General features: G+C 33.9%; 6 protein-coding genes across 6 annotated transcripts, besides 4 other annotated features; 3 read left to right on the top strand and 3 right to left on the bottom strand.

The window, feature by feature from the left end:
• Positions 1 to 2,410: 2,410 nt before the first annotated feature.
• Positions 2,411 to 2,448: a mobile genetic element.
• Positions 2,449 to 2,787: 339 nt separating this feature from the next.
• On the top strand, positions 2,788 to 3,912 carry TVAGG3_0728310 (uncharacterized protein; the record flags this gene model as incomplete). The annotated part of the gene is made up of 1 exon (XM_001302743.1): positions 2,788 to 3,912. The coding sequence occupies one exon, from the start codon at positions 2,788 to 2,790 to the stop codon at positions 3,910 to 3,912; it is 1,125 nt and encodes a 374-aa protein (XP_001302744.1).
• A 386-nt stretch (positions 3,913 to 4,298) lies between these two features.
• Positions 4,299 to 5,221: a mobile genetic element.
• Positions 5,222 to 5,235: 14 nt separating this feature from the next.
• On the bottom strand, positions 5,236 to 5,613 carry TVAGG3_0728330 (glycine-rich protein family; the record flags this gene model as incomplete). The annotated part of the gene is made up of 1 exon (XM_001302742.1): positions 5,236 to 5,613. One exon carries the CDS (start codon positions 5,611 to 5,613, stop codon positions 5,236 to 5,238), a length of 378 nt encoding a protein of 125 aa, XP_001302743.1.
• Positions 5,614 to 6,185: 572 nt separating this feature from the next.
• On the bottom strand, positions 6,186 to 11,110 carry TVAGG3_0728340 (uncharacterized protein; the record flags this gene model as incomplete). The annotated part of the gene is made up of 1 exon (XM_001302741.1): positions 6,186 to 11,090. One exon carries the CDS (start codon positions 11,088 to 11,090, stop codon positions 6,186 to 6,188), a length of 4,905 nt encoding a protein of 1,634 aa, XP_001302742.1.
• Positions 11,111 to 12,113: 1,003 nt separating this feature from the next.
• On the top strand, positions 12,114 to 12,851 carry TVAGG3_0728350 (transmembrane protein 53; the record flags this gene model as incomplete). The annotated part of the gene is made up of 1 exon (XM_001302740.1): positions 12,120 to 12,833. One exon carries the CDS (start codon positions 12,120 to 12,122, stop codon positions 12,831 to 12,833), a length of 714 nt encoding a protein of 237 aa, XP_001302741.1.
• A 461-nt stretch (positions 12,852 to 13,312) lies between these two features.
• TVAGG3_0728360 (epimerase-related family) lies at positions 13,313 to 14,524 on the bottom strand (the record flags this gene model as incomplete). Its single annotated transcript, XM_001302739.2, has 1 exon — positions 13,438 to 14,511. The coding sequence occupies one exon, from the start codon at positions 14,509 to 14,511 to the stop codon at positions 13,438 to 13,440; it is 1,074 nt and encodes a 357-aa protein (XP_001302740.1).
• A 2,795-nt stretch (positions 14,525 to 17,319) lies between these two features.
• Positions 17,320 to 19,141, top strand: TVAGG3_0728370 (uncharacterized protein; the record flags this gene model as incomplete). Its single annotated transcript, XM_001302738.1, has 1 exon — positions 17,608 to 18,606. One exon carries the CDS (start codon positions 17,608 to 17,610, stop codon positions 18,604 to 18,606), a length of 999 nt encoding a protein of 332 aa, XP_001302739.1.
• Positions 19,142 to 22,279: 3,138 nt separating this feature from the next.
• Positions 22,280 to 22,328: a mobile genetic element.
• Positions 22,328 to 22,832: part of a mobile genetic element that runs on past the window's edge.

Here is a 22,832-nt window from a genome sequence, read left to right on the forward strand (position 1 = left end):
TTCAACCGTAGAATCTGATACATATCAGAAAGTCGCAAAATCTGACATTTTACCCGACAAATTAGCAAGATAAGTTGAAATACTTTTTCGCAAAAACTTTAAAAATCCGATTAAAATATGAAATATAGATATTAAAGAGATTTTTAATAATATTATCATAAAGATTTTCCAAATATGATACGCAAAATTAAAAAGTGACATCTTGAGTGGAGTCAAAGGATTCGAAATTGCTAGGCTTAAATTGTTTTTTTAGCGAAATTGCGTATTGTTACGTTTTTTTTCGCAAAACGAAACCCTTCTTCATCATTTGTTAAATTGAAGAGTTATTCATCATCAATACATTTATGGAGGCAATACCAGCATTTAATTTATCTGACTTCTTTTGCTTCATTGATGCTAAACTACAAAAACCAGAAGCCACTTCAAAATAATCATAACAAGAATTGCACAGGTCTTACAGAATTTTTATGTTTCTCCGATGTTCAATGGCCATCCATAAAACACGCATTTCCCTGATCATACCGATCGCCTACAGAAAAATCTTCAAAGTGTTCATTTTGCTTGATTAATTTTTATTCAATTTTGAAGAAATTCTAAGTCAAAGGAGAAAGCGATCGATACAGCAGTTTTCATTAAGTTGCATCTCAGGTAATAACACACATTCTGTAAGGAAGTCGAGCTTTTCTCAGAAGCAGCAAGTTTCTAAAGCATGCCAATGAACTCTGCAACACCAAAGAAATCAGAAGGTTGTCATTACAGATCACCATCCTCCATTCTCTTCTCTCAAAACATGGCTACCGCATTGACTTTTCGATATTCCAAGTTTGTTGGAATTGACGAGTCATATGTTGATCTTTACATCATCCCTCTTTCTGGACGATTATTTAAGAAGCGCGGATTCTAAAGTTCTCCCAACAATTTTCATATTTTATAAAGTTTGGCGGATGGCGGTAGAAACATCACTCGAAGGGTTGTTCAATCTTTCGATCCACAACAATTGTGATTACTTCCCAACATTCTATCCGGAAGCCGTATTAAAGTCCATTTGTCATGACAATCATTGACGAAAGATTCGAAACAACAATTCATCCAGACTCTTTCAACAATTCTTACCATTATTTTGACATTATTGCAGATTGTTTTCTCCGATGGCAAACTTCATCAACGCCTCAAGATTAATTACACTTTAACCAATCCTTCTTGACTTGATTTGCACTTCTATTTGACTAAGGATATTGGAATTGCAATTTCCATAAAGAGTCTTGGACTCTTCTTCTTCCATAATCTTTCAGATTCTTGGAAATGAGGAATCGGTTACGGATTTCGTTTACACATTCCTAATTGAATTATATCTAGGTCAGTACCATAATATTACATATCATCAATGTTGCTTACATGCGAGTTCAATGTAATTATTCTTTATCATCATATCTCTTTCTAAGCAAATTTTGATCTCGGCAATATTCAAAATTGAGATATTGAGTGAATTATGCATTAATAGAGATAAAATCTGATTTGTGAATACATCTCATCAGTTTCTAAGCTAATTTTCAAAATCTTTCTCCGTTTAGCAAAAAATGTTAAATGTTAACACTCAGTCCATTTGAATATGAAAAATAAAATTGACTTTGATTAAATGTTTTTATTTATCATGCAATTCTTCTTGCGACCAAAGATTTGAATAAAAGTTCAAAAAATAAGATAGCTTAAAAAATAATATACGGTAGTGTTTACTAATAGATGAATAGTATATAAATTCTATTAAAATGGATTTGATCCAAAAAAATATATAAAATTTGATCATAAATAAAATCGTTTTAAATTACTTCTTCATTTAAATTATAACAATTATTTTTGGTTTTATATTTTTTTGGATCAAATCCATTTTAATAGAATTTATATACTATTCATCTATTAGTAAACACTACCGTATATTATTTTTTAAGCTATCTTATTTTTTGAACTTTTATTCAAATCTTTGGTCGCAAGAAGAATTGCATGATAAATAAAAACATTTAATCAAAGTCAATTTTATTTTTCATATTCAAATGGACTGAGTGTTAACATTTAACATTTTTTGCTAATTGTCGTCAAAAATTAGGCGTAAAGCAAAAATTGATATTTCATATGGTTTTATGATAGATAAGCATTATATTCCCACTCATTATATTCGTAAATTTTGAGGTTTATCCTTCGCTTTTAAGATCATTGAATTTGATTTTTATATAAAATAGTTATATATTAGAAAATAATATGAGTTTATGTGATATTCTTTTTCAGAAGATTTTGTGTTCTTCTTCAAAATTTTATTTTTTTATTAAAAAGAATCTTTACAAAATATACATTTACTTTAATTAATATTTAAAAACGTGCTCTATCAAAAGTTCCAAAAATTCAATATTTTAGCTTTTCTGAGGTGTCACTTTTGATGAATTTCTGTTTACAACAGTGTAATTATCTTATATAATCAATTTGTTATTTTATTCATCTGGTTCAATGATCTGGAAAATAGTAATTTTTTTTACGTAGGATTCTATGAAGCAAAAGTCTAGTCTTAAGAAATTTACAAGCATTCCTATTATCTCCCTTGCAATAGGAATCGCAATCATCTTCATTGATTCGAAATTCTTCCCAAATGAAGGTTTATACCAAACATACAAATATAACATCACACTCCCAGAGAACAAAGAAGGCGACCAAAAAGTTATTGAGTGGAATTATCGATTACCATACAAAACAACATTAGTTTCCGTCTTTTACAATTATTATTTAATATCTAAACCAAAAATGGTCAATGCGAGAATAGCTGTAATGACTTACTACAAAGGAGCTGTTCAAGCTTCTTCGAGTAAATCAGAAGATTTGGCAGACCAAGAGCAATTTTTCGACGATAAAATTAAAGAATTAGCTCCTATCTCTACCGAAATGATTGACTCTCTCAAAGTCATTGTTTGTATAAATACAGAACTCGGTGCTGGCGATATTGTTACAATGCATATTCTCTACGGAAACTTTTATTACAGTCTTCGCTCAATTTTAGTCAAAACAACATATTTCATTATCAGTATCGCATATATTTACATGTTCTTGACAATTCATACATCAAAATACCGCGTAATTGCAGGATTAGTTTTATCTATCTATTCTCTCTTCGCCACTGAGCCAATTACTCCATTTTTACCATCATACGTTTCATATATATTCTCGATCATTACAAGAGACTGCTTAGTTTCTGTTGCAGTTTTTTATGGCGTTATTATCAAGAAAGGAGCTACATATGTTGATTATATCATAGCCGCATTATTTGCTTCTACGGTTTTCTACACAACTACGTCTTATTCTTGCGAATTAGTCTCCGGAGAATTTAATGAAGGATTCCTCTTCCAAGTAATTCCAAGATTCAACAAAACCTGCTTCTACATATTATACTGCATTGGATTCTTCTACGGATTGCTCATGAGGATCATTAAAGAACGCGAATTACAAAATATCGTTTTACAGTTCATTGCTTTTGCTTCTTGTTTGTTCAACTTTTGGTCGACCATGAATGCCGATAACAATATATTTTACAGCCTCTCAATTACGTTAGTTCACATTTTTGTTTATTATTTCCCAGCTTTGACTCACCACAGGTCAGGACGAAGCAAGCATATCGCTAACCAGACTTCTTTGGATGATTTGGCCCCTGTAAGGCAAGAAGTCATTGATTCTGAAGGTTACAGTGTTTCATCTGACGAAAGTTACATGGCAACTGAAGAAGATGACGATGACGATGACGACGAAGAGGAGGATGAGTCTTCTTACTACGAAGAGAGTAGTGAAAAGCCTCCAAAGAAGGGTTTGAAGAGATTTGTCGCATCTCGAAGGAAAGTATCAAGCGACGAGGACGAGGAAGAAGAGGATGATGATTAATGCGTATTTGTATTATATTATGCATGTCATAAGTTGTATTTTTCTAAATAAATTTTCACAAAACTTAATTTCATATATTTTAGCCTAAACATATAAACTTTCAATCACATTGTTTACTCAACAATCGAAACTCTCACATTAATTTGCAAATTTAATTATTTTATATTTGGAACTTAATTATCGCTATGTAACATTTAGAAGAAAATGTGTGCCATAAAAATACATGATGTCTATATAGAGTAATTTCCTCAAAATCAAATACAAAAAGTAAATTGAAATTCAAACTATTAAAGTATTATCTGATGGGAGATGAAATGTATTTAAATTCAAAAATAACATTCGAGTATGCTTATTTCAATTTCTTAATTTAAGTATCAATTATTTTTAAAGGTAACTAAACTCCTTTCGCCGATCCGATTTGCCCCATATTTAAAATATAGCTTGCATATGTAGAAGAAAAGCTAATTTTGAAGTACGCCCCAAATCCACCAACAGGATTTCGAGCTACTAAAAAGGTACTTTTAAATGTGATTTTTTTTTATAAAAAATTAAATTTATTTTAAGATCAGACTAAAAACTAATTTTATGAAAAATCTATATCGACAAATTTATTACTTATTGGGTATATAGATTTCTTGATTATGGCGATTATGTCTGATATGCTTCCAATAAGCCAAAACACATTTCATACTGATTTCTATAAAAGGTATCTTTATTATAGAAGTGTAAGCTATATCTGTTTGTTTTTTTATTATAACAAATTCAAAATTCTCTTATAAGGATTAGATGAAATCTGTATTACTAAATCATTAGCTAAATGAAGGTTCAAATAGAAAGTAAATATCAATTTATATGATACTGAAACCAAATAGTTCTTTTAATAAAAGATAACACGCTGAAAATTATTGAGTATTTGCAAATCTCAAAAATCTATTGGTGAATTTGGCTCAACTTTTAAAATTATAACATCCATATCAAATCATAAAAGCAGACAAAAATTAAAGCCAAACCTATCGGCCAATTTTTTTTGATATTTTGATTTTTGAGGTATACTTTTAAAAGTGGATTTAAAGCACTGATGAAAAAACATTAACTTCTGTCGTTATGATTATTGATTTAGACAATAATGATTTTAATCTTTGATTATCAAAACACTAAAGTCATCTTTTTAACATTTGCTTGGTAGCATTAACTCAAGTCTAAAGTACTATTTTATGTGGCACTCTTAGAATTTTTGTATTCATTGTACACGCTGAAATAGTACCATTAAAGTTATGGCGGACTTTCAAAAAATAGTTTGGTCACCTTTTTATTTTTTTTTATTCAAGAAACAAAAAGGATATATAATAATGGGACTGTATCTGAATGAAAATTGAAACAGATGCATGATTTAATTTTATTCACTTTGATTGCACTAATCACGGTAATGATGATTCTTCCATCTCCCCAATTTATTCCTCTTTGCATTTGAACATTCTTAAACAAAGAGGAAGCATGACTAGACCCACCACCAGCTCCAGCATGTTCCTGACACCCGCCGCCACCGCCGAAATACGCTCCACCCCCCGATGGGCCGCCGTAAGCATAAGACTTTCCATCTCCTCCAAATCCTAGACGCCCAGAATAATCAGGATATAACTCAAGACCATGATATGCATCTCCACCTTTACTTTGCGTTCCACCTCTACCAGGTTGTTCCATATATGGACTATTATTAATCCCGTTACCTCCTATTTCATTCCCTCCTACACCGCCATCTGATTCGACTGCAGACCCTCCTCCACCACCTGCAATTATTACTCTATTCTCTAATGCAGTTCCTCCAATCCTTATATCGCTTGCCCCGCCTCCAGTCCCTACACACCCTTTACTATATATGGTGACTCCCCCTCCATTGTACCCGCCGGGTAAATTATTGACAATTTTATCTGCAGTTTGGCCCTTACCTCCTACAACAATAGTCAGAAGAGTTTGTTCTTTTAAATCAATCTCACCACTAATGAAACCTTCCAAGCCGCCTTTTCCACCGATGTGTCCGTCTGTGTTTGGAGCATCTCCTCCGGAGGCTCCCCACAAAGAAAAATTATACTTTCCTACAGGGAGTGTTAGTTGCTGGAAAGTATTTGTGCAAAGATATGTCTGACTATTAAACAATGAATTTTATTCAACCATTCATAAAACGCATCAAAAAAATATTACAGGCGTGAATTGATATAAAAAATCACATTATAAAAAAATTCTATTTTTTTAATAAAAATATTAAAAAAACTTTTTTATTGAGATACAGTGAATGCACGACATTCCTGGAATGGTTCCACGCAAATCTCACACTTGTGGTGAATTACTGATACCTTCCTTCTCATTATTGCTGCCTGAGGAACGGAAGCAGGGATAGAAGAAGCGATTGAACCCAAAGCCTTGATAATTGGTTCAGAAGCAGCTCCGATCCAGAACTCAATTGACTCTATGTCATCAAGTGCTGTTCCTCTTATCTCCACAAGTAAATAGTCACTTGCGTTGAGTAAACTCTGTGCAGCCCAAATGAGAGATCTAACATCTCTTGCCTTTGGTTTGATTGTCAACTGCTGGACTTTGTTTTTAACAGTCAACAATGTCTGTGCAGAGCATTCGTATGAAGAGCAGATGGACTGAACTAAAACTCTTCTTGGTCCTGTACACTTACTTTTGTCTGTTTCTACTCTCAAATTGTCTCTTGCGATGTAAAGTAATTTAGCCAATCTCGCGAGAATAGAAAGTGATGTTTCCATGGCTGTTTGTTGCGAATCCAAACATGCCTGTGAATCCAATTGTTCCATCAATGCAAGATGTCTGTTCGCTGTACTTATCGCTGTCCTTACCTTTTGCAAACAATGTCTTGCTTGTGTACTATAAAGCCTCTGTGAGCCAATCTCTGCATGAAGCTTAATAGTGGCAATTAACTCAATGTAGAAGTTCTGTAAATTGAATACATGTTGTAGGAAATAATCGTCACGGTTCTCAATTGTAAGGGCATATTGACAAAAAGTGACAACATGAGACGATAACAAAAGTATCAGATTACACAATTTTTCAGGGTTGTAATCACCTTCCTGTAGCATTGTAGAGTATTCGAGGAAAGTATCGGATACGACATCGAGATTTCTCTTGACCTGAGCTGTTTGTGTCTTCTGGTCTGAGAATGGGTCTAATTTCACTTCCCTGACCACTACAATTGCTTCTTCAAGTTTGTCGGTGTATTCTTGCTCGAGTCTGAAGAATCTTACATCAGCTTCAGCGTAAAAGTTCTGTATGATGTCGAGCATTCTTGTGAGGAACTTCGATTCCGACTGAATTATTGGGAGAAGTTCGAATTGTATATCGTCATGAGATTGTTTGTTGACTCTTATGACGTCTTTGAGGGTCATTGCAGCTGGTGTTGATGGGAACTTGGGGAAGAAAGCGATGTTGACTGTAAGTTGTCTCATATCTGAATTCAATGAGGACTCATTGAAGGAAAGATCGGTAGTTAAGTGGCTGAGGTTGAGCTCTGTAATATGGGAAAGTACTTTGAGGGTCTGTGCGAAGATCATCAGTCTCTTTTGTGCGAATTCGGAATAAACTGCTTTATCATTGTAACTTGATTGTATAGAATTCAACTTCTTGATGTTCTGTGATACAACCTTCTTGATCTCACTGATGTCGTTCAACTCAATAGCATCTTCTATCAATGGATTCAGTTGAATCAATGATTGACAAAAAGTGACAATCAAATTGAAAAGAACATCAGTAGATTTTGTTGACAAATTGTAGTTTCTCGATAAAGCATCGGTCTGAGCACTTGACAATCTCAATATCTGGCGATTGAGCTTATCAGTGATTGTCTTATCCTGTGCTTCATCTGCTGGCATAGCTTCCGAAATCTGGGACTTGATTTCACTTGGATTTTCAATGAAACCGTTCATGTAAGGTTTGAGATCGATGATGATCGTTGTCTTCTGTGGCATCTGCTCTCCTGAAATCGGTTTCATGGAGATTGGCTGCAATCCGGAGAATAATGGTGACTGAGATGCCTTTGTTGACTCCAATCCTTGCCTTCTGAGCTTGTTGGGTGTATCTGTAAGGTAGTCAATTGTTACTTGGAGGTTAGTAGTGGTCTTTGTGTAGTTTGCGGTAACAGGAACAAGAGATGTGAAATCTGATCGTTCGAAAACACGGATGTTCTTGCCGATATTGATGAGATGGACATCGGCAGCATCGTATCTTGAAGGATTGCGAAGAATTATGTCCGAAACTTCTTCAATTGAGATTAATGATAATCTGAACTTCTCAATTTGGTCGGCCCATTGAAGACAGAAGGCCGCTGAGGTCGGAGTAGAACTTGTGTCCTGGGCAGCCGATCTGAATTGCTTCTCAAGTGCATCTAAATCTTCGGCATTCGCTTTGAGAAGAGGGAGAAGGTCTGGCTCCTTCTCGTTGTCTTGGACACGCATGTTGAGAAGGTTGTAGCGGGCGGCGGTGGTATATTCGTGGAATTCTAAAAGGATATTTGTTTGATCTTGGTTTTTAACGTTGTGGATAGCTGCTTCGACCTTGTTTGTGATATCTCCGAGCTGTTGGCAGAATCTATCTGCATCGCATGCACCGAGATTGGCGTTTTCGACGTTGATTTCCGAAATAATTTGGGTAATCAAGGTATCTGTAACTCCGACGATGCTTGCAACAGCCATAATCCTTGCCTTCTTGACAGCCTGTAACTTTGTTCTGGCTGCTTCGAGGTATTGGACCATTTGTGGTCTTGTAGTAAGATCTGTAAGTTCTGCGGACTTAATGTACAAGATAATGAGATCGGCCGTGTTGATAAGTGTCTTGTGTGTGATGACCAAGATCGAACGATTTGTCTCTCTGTCGATTGATTGAGCTGTTGCGCCAAATGAAGACCAATGGGAACGAGCTTCACCGATATACTTCAAGTTCTGTAATACCACGACGTTATCGTGAGCAGAATTGATGATTTCGATGTTCTGGAGCATATCTGTGTAATATCTCTTCCAATCTGCAACTTCTTGTGCATTAATATTGGGCAACTTGAGAGTCTTAAGATCTTCTTCAGCGTAGTTGAGTGAAATAATGAGGATTCTTAAGAGATCTGTGATATGATTGATTGCATCTCTTGGAGATTCCCATTCTTTCTCTTGCAACTGCTCCATGACCTCATCATTAGCATGACTGAGTGAGGCAAGAAGGTCAATGGCAAGCTTGAGCGACTCGGACTGTGGTTTCTTTTCTTGTGTCACTTTTACAAGTTGAGGAGCTTCATCGAAAGTCTTATGCCACTTGCAGAAGAAGAAAGCCTTTTCTTCGATGGATGAGTTCTCGATCTCCTGGTATTCTTCTTTGCACTTCTGGAGCTGGACAATTGCATCATCTAACTGTTCTTCGACGTAATCTGGGTGGTACGATGAAATTTCTGGAGCTACAAGGACATCTTCGATCTTCTTGATCCTCATTGACTTGAAATCGTGAGAAGAAGAGAAGATATTCGACATAGATACGGAAAGGAAGCCGAGTTTAGAACGTTTAGCGGAATGGCTCTTAAGCTTATCAAGAGATACGGCTGGAACACGTGGTTGTTTGATAGATTTCGAAATTGTTTGTGGATGCCACGAATTAAAGTTCGGAATCTTAATCGTTTGTGGGTAGAGATCAGGATTAATGTGATCCCTGTCGTAAACTGGCTGTTGCGATGATGATTCTGAAGATAATGGCGATACTTCTGCTTCTTCGACCATTTGGGACTGTTCGTTCTCCAAAGGACCCGCGTGTTCGAAGTTGAATGTGACGTGTGGTAAGGATGGCTGATGGAGAAGCAAAACTTGGTCATCATTTGAATCTAATAAAATTGATTTACGCTTTTGCTTAAGCATGAAGAGCGAAACGGACTGCGAACCAAGCTCGTTTGGTCTGAGCTTGATTTGGCCTTCCTTCTTGTTCTTCATAAGCGCATCTGTAGAAGTTGCCCAATTTCCGATCGGTTTCGAGTCATCTTCGCGTGGACCTGATCGTAATTCCGATAACGATATCGGAGCTGTTTCTTCCACTGGCTTTTCTTTCTGTGGCTTTGATTCTGCCAAAGAAATCTTGACTTCTCTGCTCTTTGGAGATCCTTCTTCAGCAGGATCCTTTCCATCGCTTCTTCTTCTGCTCTTATGAGTCTCTGAGTCCGGATTTACCTGCATGACGTAATCCTTTGCCATTTGTTTTCCGTCGAGGAAGAGCTGTACGTTCTCGGCTAATATACCAACGTAGTAGGCTAAGTTTGTCTTGAAGTCCATCGCATGATCTACAATTGAGACTTTGTAAACTAAGTTGTTAATAAGTCTCATAGCTGTAATGTAAGATCTCCTGCATGTTCTGAATATTTCCATTGTTGGCTCTTTCTCTTTTTCGATGACAGGTTTAACTGCAGCTTTTACAGCTTTCCTTTGAGCTTCAAGCTCTGCCATGATAGGCTGTACTCTTGCATCATTGACTTCTTGCATGTTAACAGCCTTCATCATCAATTTGATGTCCTTGCAGGCTTGTTTGATTGCTTTAGCGACAACCATGTATCCTTGTGGCTGGAAGAGATTTGGATTCTTTTCCTTGTTAAATCCGTATTCATCTTTGAGGAACTGTATGATGGTATCGTGAGTCACAGAAAATTCATTAATTGTATTTAAATCTACTTTAGCTGCCTTCATTTCTAATATAAGGATTGAGCAGTAGTAAAGTGGTGAAGCGTACTTCCAGCAGAAATTGTAGATTGTATCTTCCTGGTTTTCTGGGAATGGGATTGGCTCTGTGGCGGTTTCTCTAAGCATGGGAGAAAGTTTATTCACTTCTTCAATGATGAGATCTTTGTTTGGTCTCAAGTCCATGCCTGTTGGACGAATGTTAGCCATGAATGGATGAAATGAAGCAAAGCCGTAAAAATCTTTAAATGTAAGTTTAATAACAATTAATGTTGCACTTGTTCTTTTACGAGTTATTGTTGTAGTTCTTGTAACTGTTGTTCTCGAAGCATGAAATGATTCTGTGGAAGTTGTAGTAGTTTTAGCAAATTGTCTTCCATTTATCGTAACTATATCGCCAGACTGGGTCATGTTGACACCAGAACCTTCCGTATTTGTATGCGTAAAGGTTACTTTATCCTGCGACATCTAGAAAAAAATTATTGACAACTTTACAAATAAATAAAATTCTTTTATGATTATAGGTTTTTTTCCGGACTGATGAAACCTTGATAATATACCTCAGACATATCGTAAACACATTTTGCATGTAAAACTGTTGTAAAAATAATTTGTTTGAGATTTCTTCGGGGGCGTATGCTATTTGAGTTGTGGTATTTCAACAGTAGGTTGCATTTTTGATTTGAACAAGAATATTACCTATAATTAATGTGTATAATTCAATTTTGACTGGTCTTTCGAGATCAAAAATTTGTATATGCCAGAAAATGATAGTTCCACATGCACTCTATATTGGGCTTATTAACCGATGACGAATTTTCGGGATTGCTTGTTTTGAAATATCGTTTCGAGCCACTTCACCTCATGCATAAAACCGATTATTTTCAATTCAATTTATAGGTTTTATATCAGATCTGAAGAATGAACAGCTAAAAGTCTATTTAAATCTATCTCAATGATAATATTAGGCCCAATCTCTATTTTAGGATATTAATGTTCGTAATGCAAACTCAGTTTTTCTAATTTTTTGCAAAATATGGGAAAATAATTACACGTTTTAGGATATAACGTTAAAACTCGTGTTATTTTATTCGTGTACTATTGTTAAATTTATCTGTTATTTACCATTCTTGTATAAATTGAAATTTCTCAATAAAAATGTTATGGTTTTTCGGAGTCTATCATCGATATTTGTTAGCTATGGGTTATGTAGAATCATAAAAGTCTAAAATTATCTTAAAATATACGATTTTATAAAATCAAACCCATAAAATTTGATCGAATGGTTTGTAAATCTTATGGATTTATATTCCATAAGAATCATATATCGATTATAAAGTAATTTAGATATAAAATTACATTTCTCACAATTTTGAGGTTAAAACCTGACACGAGAAATTAAAATATAATTAGGAACAATTAGTGCGTCATTTTTCAACGAAAATATAATTGAATTGATCGAAAAATTTTGAGATGGTCAGGTAAAATAGATAAAAAATGATCGCTAAAAAGCCATTAGTTCTTGGTTTTGGTTGGCTAGGATCAAGAAATTACAATATGCATTCCTTCGAAAAGATATATACGAAAGAAGGTTATGATTTTAAGTACATGATCCAAAGTCCTTTTTCATGTCTAGACATGAAGCCAGATACGAAAAAATTCAATGAGATGTATGAATTAGCTAAGAATAGGGAAGCAATATGTCATATCTTTTCTTTGAATGGAGCCTTCGCTTTCCTAAATTCTATGAAACAAAACGATTATAAAGAATTCAAACCAAATTTGAAAATAAAGGGAATAATATGGGATTCCGCACCAGGAAGAGGTGCAGGTGATAAATATTATAAACCTTTTGCACGAGCCATCGCAAATAGATCAGAATTCATGTATCACATACTTCGATTTGCTTTGATTCCACCATTTAAGTTCTTCTACTTATTCTCTCAAAACCACAGACGTTTAAGAGATATGAGAATTAACTCTATGTACACAGATCCATTTCCATTCAAGCAATTATTAATTGCCTCAAAGCATGATCGCGTTATCAAGTATAAAGAAATGATGGAATACGTTGAAATTGCTAAGAGCAGAGGAATTGACATTTCAACAAAAATTTATGATGACTCTGATCATGTTATGCTTTACCATAGTCATAGAGATGAATACTCTCGCTTAATACTTGATTTTGCCAAAAATTGTTTTCAACAATAAGTAAAATTATGTTTTTTGAACTAAATATAGCTTTTTTGAACTCTAGTGATTCGTTTTAAAGCCACTTGATTCACATCCTTTTTCCAAATTTTTTGCGAAATTTGAATTTTGATAATAAAAATTTTTAAATTTTATTTCAAAAATTAGATTTTAAACATTTTTTAGAAGATTTTTCAAAAATTATAAACGAAACTTAGGCATGATTATAGGCAATAAATACAATTCGATCATTAAAATTATCATATATACAAAATAAATTTCTTTCCTCATTTAATCAGGCACAACGCAATGCAATTGTGCTAAATTCATAACATATTGCCTTTTGCTTAATGATTTCTTCGTTTACAGTTATTACAAAACTCCTTCAAATTCTCATAAAACAAATATGAAAGGAAGAATAAAGTTCATTTCAAAAGAACAAAAGAGCAATGTCGAAGATACAAAGAATTTACACATCCCCTGGCTCAATCAGATATAATAATTTTTATGATTATTAGAAATATACTGAAGATCCCAAATTTAATGTCCCAATCCGTATAAAGTAAAAAATCACGATTAATTTTTCATGTAAAAAGTATCTTTACCGTATTGAATTTCGACTAATTTATTGAATTTCTCTTAAATCCTTTCTAACAGTTCCGATTTGTGGGATGTCCTTAAGATGAACAACGTGTGATTCAGCGTATTTAGAAACGTCGACACCTTCTGCAGCTTCCTTTTCAACTTGGGTCTTAATCCAGTCGTATGTCTTTCTAAGGCCTTCAGCAAGTGGGATCTTTGGTTCCCAGCCCAAAACCTTTCTGATCAATCTGTTATCAGAATTTCTGCCTCTGACACCTTCTGGGCCTGGGCCGTGGACTAAAGGCATCTTCTTGCCTTCGAATGAGAGTGCGAGTTCAGCAAGCTGGTTCATGCTGACCATTTCTTCAGATCCGATGTTGATTGGCTTATCCCAGTCACTGTTGAAGAGTCTCCAGACACCTTCAAGGCAGTCATCGATGTATGTGAATGAGCGTGTCTGCAAGCCATCGCCCCAGATATCGAACTTCTCCTTGGAGCAAATAGCTTTACGGCAGAAAGCTGCAGGAGCTTTCTCTCTGCCACCACGCCAGATTCCCCATGGTCCGTAAATGTTGTGGAAACGAGCAATTCTTGTCTTCATTGTTGGGAAGTCCTTGGAGTAATGCTGTGCGAGCTCTTCTGTGCAGAGCTTCTCAAGGCCATAGCCATCTTGTGGCTGAGCTGGCCAAACACAGTCTTCTGGAAGTCCTGGGTTGTCAATTTCTAACTGCTTGAACTCTGGATAAACGCAAGCAGAAGAGGAATAGAAGAATCTCTCAACACCATTACGGCGAGCAGCCTCGAGCATGTTGGAGGAGATCTGGAGGTTGTTGTACATAATAACAGAGTGGTTTGACTGAATGAATCCCATGCCACCCATATCGCAGGCAAAGTTGAAAACCCACTTGCAGCCAGCGGAGGCCTTAGCGCAGTTTTCGTAGGTACGGAGGTCAAGTTGTAAGAATTCATCGCAGAATTCCTCTGGTTTCCAGAATTCGTTTTCAGCCCAGTCAACAGCACGGACCCAATAGCCCTTAGCACGGAGGAATTTTCCCATGTGGCTGCCGATGAAACCAGCACCACCACCAATGCAGACGCGAATCTTTTCTTCAGACATCTCTGAGATAAATGAAGTAGAATCTTCTCAATACTCAAACTTTTCAAAAATTCTGAGGAGCGTTTTTTGAGAGCTTTATAAGCGGACTACCAATTTCTCAAATATGAATTGTTATGAAATTGTATGCATTTCTAAATAAAAATATTTCTCCTTTCAATTCATATGTCAGATACATTGAATTTGAGATATTCCATTGTGATATTAAACATCATAAGATTATCAACATTATTGTCAAAATTCACTTCACTCTTAGATAAAAACCATAAACGATCAACTCGATCGGAAATATTTTTCCCAAAGGTTCGAAAACTCGCATGAAAACCCCGATAATCATCGAGTCAAAGAATAAATGATGTATTAAAGCTATCAAGGCACTCTATATCATTTGTTTTTAAAAAGCTCGATGGATTTCATATTTAAAATTATTTCTGATCTTATTAATCAATTTTAGAAATAGAAAAATGGTGTTTTGGAGAAAAAAATTACAATCCAACTCTGAATATACCATTGATCTGATATTTTATCAAAAATCAAAATTAATCTTTCTTTCCAGTTTAAATAATACATCTATCCCTAGAGTGAAATAACTCAATTCATCACTATCTCATATTTCTTCCCTTTTCATATAAAGTTCATTGAAAGTCGAATTAACTCCACAACTTAGGTTTTGCCAGTGGGTAACAGGAATACTTCTTACAAAGTTTATTATATTTACTATCAATAAAATATTTTTGATTACTTTTCTTTCTGTTGTTGTGATCATGACAATTGTCTTTTGTGTGCAATTTTTATTAAAATAAATAGTTGATCTAGTTCTATTTTCCTTTATCAAATAAAATTTATGCACGATTGTATAATTTGAATAAGTAAGGGTTTCGTTTTGCGAAAAAAACGTACAATACGCAATTTCGCTAAAAAACATTTAGCTAGCAATTTCGACCTTTGACTCCACTCAAGATGTCACTTTTTTAATTTTGCGGTATCATATTTTTGGAAAATCTTTATGAATAATATATAAAAAGTCTCTTTAATATCTATATTTCATATTTTTATCGATTTTTAAAGTTTTTGCGAAAAGTATTCAATTATTTTTGCTGTTGTGACTTGTTGAACTTCACCTGTAATGACTGAAGAAGGAGGATCAATTCCTTCATAATATAGACGCCAAATACTATTTGTAACTTCTTCACAATGAACACGTTTTCTAAAAGCAATTAATTTGAACTTGGCTTAGAGTCAAAAAGACTCTCTAATAAAATATAAAAAATGAAAGGGGGTAACACCATGTTGAACTTCATTACTATAATTCAAAATTAAATGTTTTAATTTCATCTGAAAAAATGACTTCAACTTTTTAAGCATCTTTGAATGCAGGAAGACAACCATCAACATCAAATATTCCTGATATTTCATATTCAACACTTTTTTCCATATCAATATGAACACATGTTCCATAATTTTCATGGATATCAGTAAAATATAGATTTCCTTGATAGTAACCATAACTTGATTGACTAATTCTTTTTACATAATGTTTTGGGTTATTTGCATAAGCAATTATTAAATGTGAGTTTGTTAATTGTGGCAATTGATAAGTAAAATCTTTAACATTGATAACTACGTTTACATGCATATCAGATGAATAACGTTCTGAAATTCCATTATATTGAAGAACTAAATTTGGCTGGCGACCTTTTATTCTAAGTAAAATTGATTTTTCATATTCATGTTCATTTTCATTTATTAATGAATAAACAGGTTTCAATGGTTCTCCATTTTCGAGCATAAACATATTTGCATTTCTAAATACAGCTATTGTTATATATGAATATCAAGCCCTAATTTGAATTGTTTTTACTTCATCTAAGGGTTTCGTTTTGCTAAAATTGTCACTTTTATAGCATATTTGTTTTTGGATGTTTTGCGAAACCAAAAAAAAACTATGATATACAATGTGTGTGTAAAGAAAATACTTTATTTACTAGTTAAAAAATCATTTGGTATTGATCAAGTTATTTTTTCTGGATAAGATATTATATGGATAATTGGATAGAAAATACAATTATATAATCTTGTACCTGGTTTAATTAAGCTAATTGTCATCAGAAACTTGTAATTTTTATGAATTTCAGATTTTCTTTTCATTACTGCTTTTCTTAATAGGTCAAGTTCTTATTTACGTTATAAAGTATGATATTTACAAATATCAAGTTATCATGTTTTTTGAGAAATTATGAGAAACAAACAAAAATGAAAAAGATAGGAATAGCAATGAATAGTGATGTGGGTATAGAAAATGTAAGAGATATGAATGCAAAGCAATCAGTATTTAGGATATTGACCATAGATTTCGAAAAAAAAATGCTGCATATTGAGCGAAAACTATGATTATATTATAAGGCTGTCATTTAAAGCATAATGAAACTATTCCCTTTTCATTTTAATCGAATAAGATAGTAAAGATTTTTGAATTAGCTAGAAACTGATGAGATGTTTTCACAAATCAGATTTTTAATCTCTATAATGCATAATTCACTCAATATCTCAATTTTGATATTGCGAGATATTTTTGCTATCGGTTTCGCAATTTTGACACAATAGCAAGAAGGTTCTATAAGCATTATTATCAACGTAGAATCTGAATATCATATCAGAAAATGTCGCAAATCTGACATTTACCCGACCAAATAGCAAAAATAATTGAATACTTTTCGCAAAAACTTTAAAAATCGATAAAAATATGAAATATAGATATTAAAGAGACTTTTTATATATTATTCATAAAGATTTTCCAAAAATATGATACCGCAAAATTAAAAAAGTGACATCTTGAGTGGAGTCAAAGGTCGAAATTGCTAGCTAAATGTTTTTTTAGCGAAATTGCGTATTGTACGTTTTTTTCGCAAAACGAAACCCTTACTTCATCATTTGTAAATTGAAGAGTTAATTCATCATCAGATACATATGGAGGCAATACAGCATCAATTTATCTGACTTCTTTTGCTTCATTTATGCATAAACTACAAAAAACCAGAGCCACTCAAAATAATCATAAACAAGAATTGCACAGGTCTTACAGATTTTTATGTTTCTCCGATGTTCAATGGCAATCCAAAACACGCATTCCCTGATTTCATACCGATCGTCCCTACAGAAAACATCTTAAAGTGTCATTTGCTGATTCAATTTTATCATTTTGAAGAAAATTCTAAGATCAAAGAGAAAGCGATCGATACAGCAGTTATTCCATTAAGTTGCATCTCAGGTAATAACAACACATCTGTAGAAGTCGAGCTTTTCTCAGAAGCAGGCAAAGTTTCTAAAGATGCCAATGTAACTCTGCAAACACCAAAGAAATCAGAAGGTTTGTCATTACAGATCACTATCCCTCCATTCTACTTCCCTCCTCAAAACATGGCTACCGCATTGACTGATAATTTCGATATTCCAAGTTTGTCTGGAATTGACGAGTCATATGCTGATCTTTACATCATCCCTCTTTTCTGCCGACTTATTAAGAAGCGCGATTCTAAAGTTCTCCCAACATTGGTTCAATTATTGATCACATTTGGCGATGGCGGTAGAACATCACTTCGAAAGTGGTTGTTCAATCATTTCGATCCACAAACAATTGGTGATGACTTCCCAACATTCTATCCGGAAGCGATTAAAGCATTTTGTCATGAAATCATTGAAGGAAAGATCGAAACAACAATCATTCCAGACTTTTCAACATCTTTACCACTTATTCTTGACATTATGCAGATTGTTTTCTCCGATGGCAAACTTCAATCAACAGCTCAAGACTTAATTACAATTAACAACTCACTTCTTGACTTGATTTGCTTCTTATTGACTGAGGATATTGATTGCAATTCCATTACAGAGTCATTGGGACTCTTCTTCTTCCATAATCTTTCAGATCTTGGAAATGAAGAAATCATACGATTCGTTTACATATTCCTTCGAACTATATCTAAGGTCAGACCCATAATTACTCATCCAATGTCTGCTACACGAGTTCAATGGATTTTCTTATCTCCATTATCTCTTTCTAAGCAAAAATATCTCGCAATATCAAAATTGAGATATTGAGTGAATTATGCATTATAGAGATTAAAAATCTGATTTGTGAAAACATCTCATCAGTTTCTAGCTAATTCAAAAATCTTTACTACCCTATATTTCCAACTCTTGGAAATTTTTCATGACCCCCTACCCAGGGTCCTAAAATGGGTATTTTCCTCACACAGACACCGTGGTTTTTTGAGCCGGGAAATAAATAGCGCAGACAGTTTCTACATATAGAGACATGCTTATACTTAGAGTTTGACGGGAATCTAAAGTGATTTTTTTCTGCATCGCGAAATCTAATGCAATCTCAAAATCATGAAGAAACTGCGAATCGGAGCGCATTTTTTTAATATGTTAATATATAAAGGTACCCCTACTACTGCAAATGCTTCAAATGAAAATCTAAGAAATCAGATTAATTTGATCACATTAGTATAGTATTGGTCAAACCAAAAACTCATATGTTGATATATAGCCTATAGATATTCATATTATCTACTTTTCATTGAATTACATAAGATTGAATAATCTCATAAATATTCTTTTTAATTTTCCGAATTCCGTGTGCATTTAGATTGCCTATACCTGTATATAATAATTCTAGAATGGTTTGGTTAGATATTAAGTTTTTTAGATTAATATTTTAACATTTTGATAAAACAAGCATTTGTTCCATTTTAGAATCGCCATTGAACTCTGGTTTGACTAACATGATGTTGTATGATCAAATAAATTCTAACTTCATGAGATAAATTTTGAAATTAGAAAATGCGATATCTGACTCAAATATTTATCTGAACACATTTAACATTCAATGATAAACTAAAGTACTATACAGCAGATTCGATTTGGCTTATATTTTATATAATCAACAAATAATCCTATAAAATTGTGCTATTCACGTTGCTCAAAGATGTATTGAACATTCCCTACTTGTGTATTGATAAAATTAGATATAGATTCTAATGTAAATCGATATTTTGAAAATTCATATATATTTTGTCTTGGTTTGGCATTTGATCGTGTTGAAACCGGAATTGCAATATATATCATCTAAATATATAACTATCAAAATATGAGCTATAGATTTTTAAATTATTCTCCTGAATATGAGTGACTAACATAATTATATTGAATTGAGTAGTAAGAATCATAAATATTAGAATCTGACGATAATTTATTATAACTTTATATAGGAACAAGATTATAAATGATGATGAAAATAAAGATTAAATTTAAATCTGAAAATTTGAAAACATTAAGTGTATATGATAGCATTACAAAATTAAATTTTATGTGGAAGAGGAAATAGAGGAATTAGAAGTATTATGAGAAAATAATAAGATATAAAAACAAGATTCTATTAAATGAGTTAATTTATAGAAAGGAATAACAGTGTGAATGTAGTAAATGAATGTTTTCATGATGTATTATTGAAATCTTAAGTTTTGTTAAGAAGATAATAAGGGAATCAAATTTTGTATTAGGAAGTTTGACCGACAAGAGTGTATTGTGCACTCTTGTCGGTCTGCATGTCTCATTCCGGGAGACATTGTCACTGCATGTCTCCCAGAATGAGACAATCTTCCGCATTCATAACTTGAATGCGGAAGTTTGACCGACAAGAGTGTATTGTGCACTCTTGTCGGTCTGCATGTCTCATTCCGGGAGACATTGTCACTGCATGTCTCCCAGAATGAGACAATCTTCCGCATTCATAACTTGAATGCGGAAGTTTGACCGACAAGAGTGCACAATACACTCTTGTCGATCTAAATGTATCTTACAATCAAAGACACTTTCATACAATCTTTTCGAAGTTAAAAAAAAATTTAATTATTTCTTTCTTTTGTTTATTAAATCGCCTTACTCACGTACTAATCTCTTTTAGAGACTCTATCGAGCTATCCCCACATATAAACCTGTGACAATAATACATATTTACTCTCTTCATATTCTGATCTCATGACACATTATCGCAAAAACTATAATTATACAACACATCTCATAAAGTCTCATTTTAGCCCTATCTAAGCGTTCAAAACCTATTTTCCACACGTAATCTGATTCTTCTGGCTCCGCTGATTCGATTTCTGCTGTCAGATCGTGAAAATATGCATCACATAAAGAGATAAACACAACTCAAAATTATTGCTTTTTTTTTCAAATTGTCTATTCATCCATCTTTACATATTTATTATCTCCTCCGTTTCCCCTCACAAATTCTTTTAATTTTCTGAATAATACGTATAATAAAATGAATATCTCAAAAACTAAAACACAAAATTAATGTTGGAAAATGACTAGATATAATCTGAACTTTTGAATTCATACATTTTTGGAAAAAATTGAATTTTCAAAAAAAGAGCTTATTTAGGTATGAACCTGAAGAGAAATTTTAAGGAAAATATTAAGTTGTGCAATTTGCATTTATCTCTTTATGTGATGCATATTTTCACGATCTGACAGCAGAAATCGAATCAGCGGAGCCAGAAGAATCAGATTACGTGTGGAAAATAGGTTTTGAACGCTTAGATAGGGCTAAAATGAGACTTTATGAGATGTGTTGTATAATTATAGTTTTTGCGATAATGTGTCATGAGATCAGAATATGAAGAGAGTAAATATGTATTATTGTCACAGGTTTATATGTGGGGATAGCTCGATAGAGTCTCTAAAAGAGATTAGTACGTGAGTAAGGCGATTTAATAAACAAAAGAAAGAAATAATTAAATTTTTTTTTTAACTTCGAAAAGATTGTATGAAAGTGTCTTTGATTGTAAGATACATTTAGATCGACAAGAGTGTATTGTGCACTCTTGTCGGTCAAACTTCCGCATTCAAGTTATGAATGCGGAAGATTGTCTCATTCTGGGAGACATGCAGTGACAATGTCTCCCGGAATGAGACATGCAGACCGACAAGAGTGCACAATACACTCTTGTCGGTCGAAGTTTTGCAACCACATTCTGATTGCAAAAGATTGTGCTATTCCTGCATATTTTCTACGAGCCTGCTTCATAAAATTGAATCCTTCTATCCAAATTAAATGCGATTTCGCTAATCTTTCATCTAAAATCACTAATCAGAAGCATATTGCAAGTTAACTTGAACCGGCATGTTCCTCCTATCCTGTCTTTCAGTTCTTTCTATCAGCCATGGTTCACAAGGAGGAGAGCTTTGCGCACAATCAGACATAAGATTGCGGCAGAGGAACCGGGAAGAGAGCAGCTTGAAGCGGTAAGACGTCCGAATGCTGTCTCCCAGGTGTATCTGTCAGGCAAAGTTCACAAGGAGGAGAGCTTTGCGCACAATCAAACAGAAGATTGCGGCAGAGGAACCGGGAAGAGAGCAGCTTGAAGCGGTAAGCTGTTTTCAAGTCTTTAGTTAACAAACTTTAACAAAAGACATCTAAAAAATTTGAAATAATTGCAAAATAATGCCGTCAGGTAATGCGCACCTAAGGGAGGTGTTTTGCGGGAGCTGGGGTATCTTGGTGAGTACTCAGGAGGCCAAGAAGGGCACCCCAACCGACATTTTGCTGACGCATTGTGTAAGCAACCATTCTGATAACCGCTCAAACCGTCGGGACAAAATAATTTATGAAATTATAAGTCATCTTTCTAATACATATTTTTGGAAGGGCATAAGATACGCCAACTTAAATATATTATTAAATATGAGAAAATCACTCGAGAAAGGGACAGACTAGCCCATTGTCACTTTTTAATTTAGCAAATGAAGTTAGTATACATATCTTGGGTACGGCGACACTGCGTTCCACCTTACCCAAGATAACGGTTTGACACTTTACAAAACTACTAACGTATATTTTACAACACAAACGACTTCACTAATGAAAAATAAACGTTCTCACTAACGTTCCCACTAATGTTCTCACTTACAAAAGTATTGCAGCGCTTCCCATTGCTGTGCTTCACACAATAGTTCATATTCTTCAGTATCGCTGCTGTCACTCCAATCGTCAGAGTCAAAGTCACTGTCAAAATAAATGTTAGTAAGTTTTGACAAAGCTAATGAAACACGCTTACCGTTTGTATCTATTGCTTTTATATATCTCCCATTATGTTTGTTGTCATAAACGCTCAAACTAACTTTACCCTTTCTCCCTCGTATCTGATAGAATGTATTTTCACGAGGAACGAAGAACAAATTCTTGAACTCATGACCGTTGTAGTTTGTTATCTCAATAGTTTTCGTCATTTACATCCAAATAAAATAAAAAA

This window comes from Trichomonas vaginalis, chromosome III, assembly GCF_026262505.1.
Source record: "Trichomonas vaginalis G3 chromosome III, whole genome shotgun sequence".
NCBI classification, from domain to species: Eukaryota; Parabasalia; order Trichomonadida; family Trichomonadidae; genus Trichomonas; species Trichomonas vaginalis.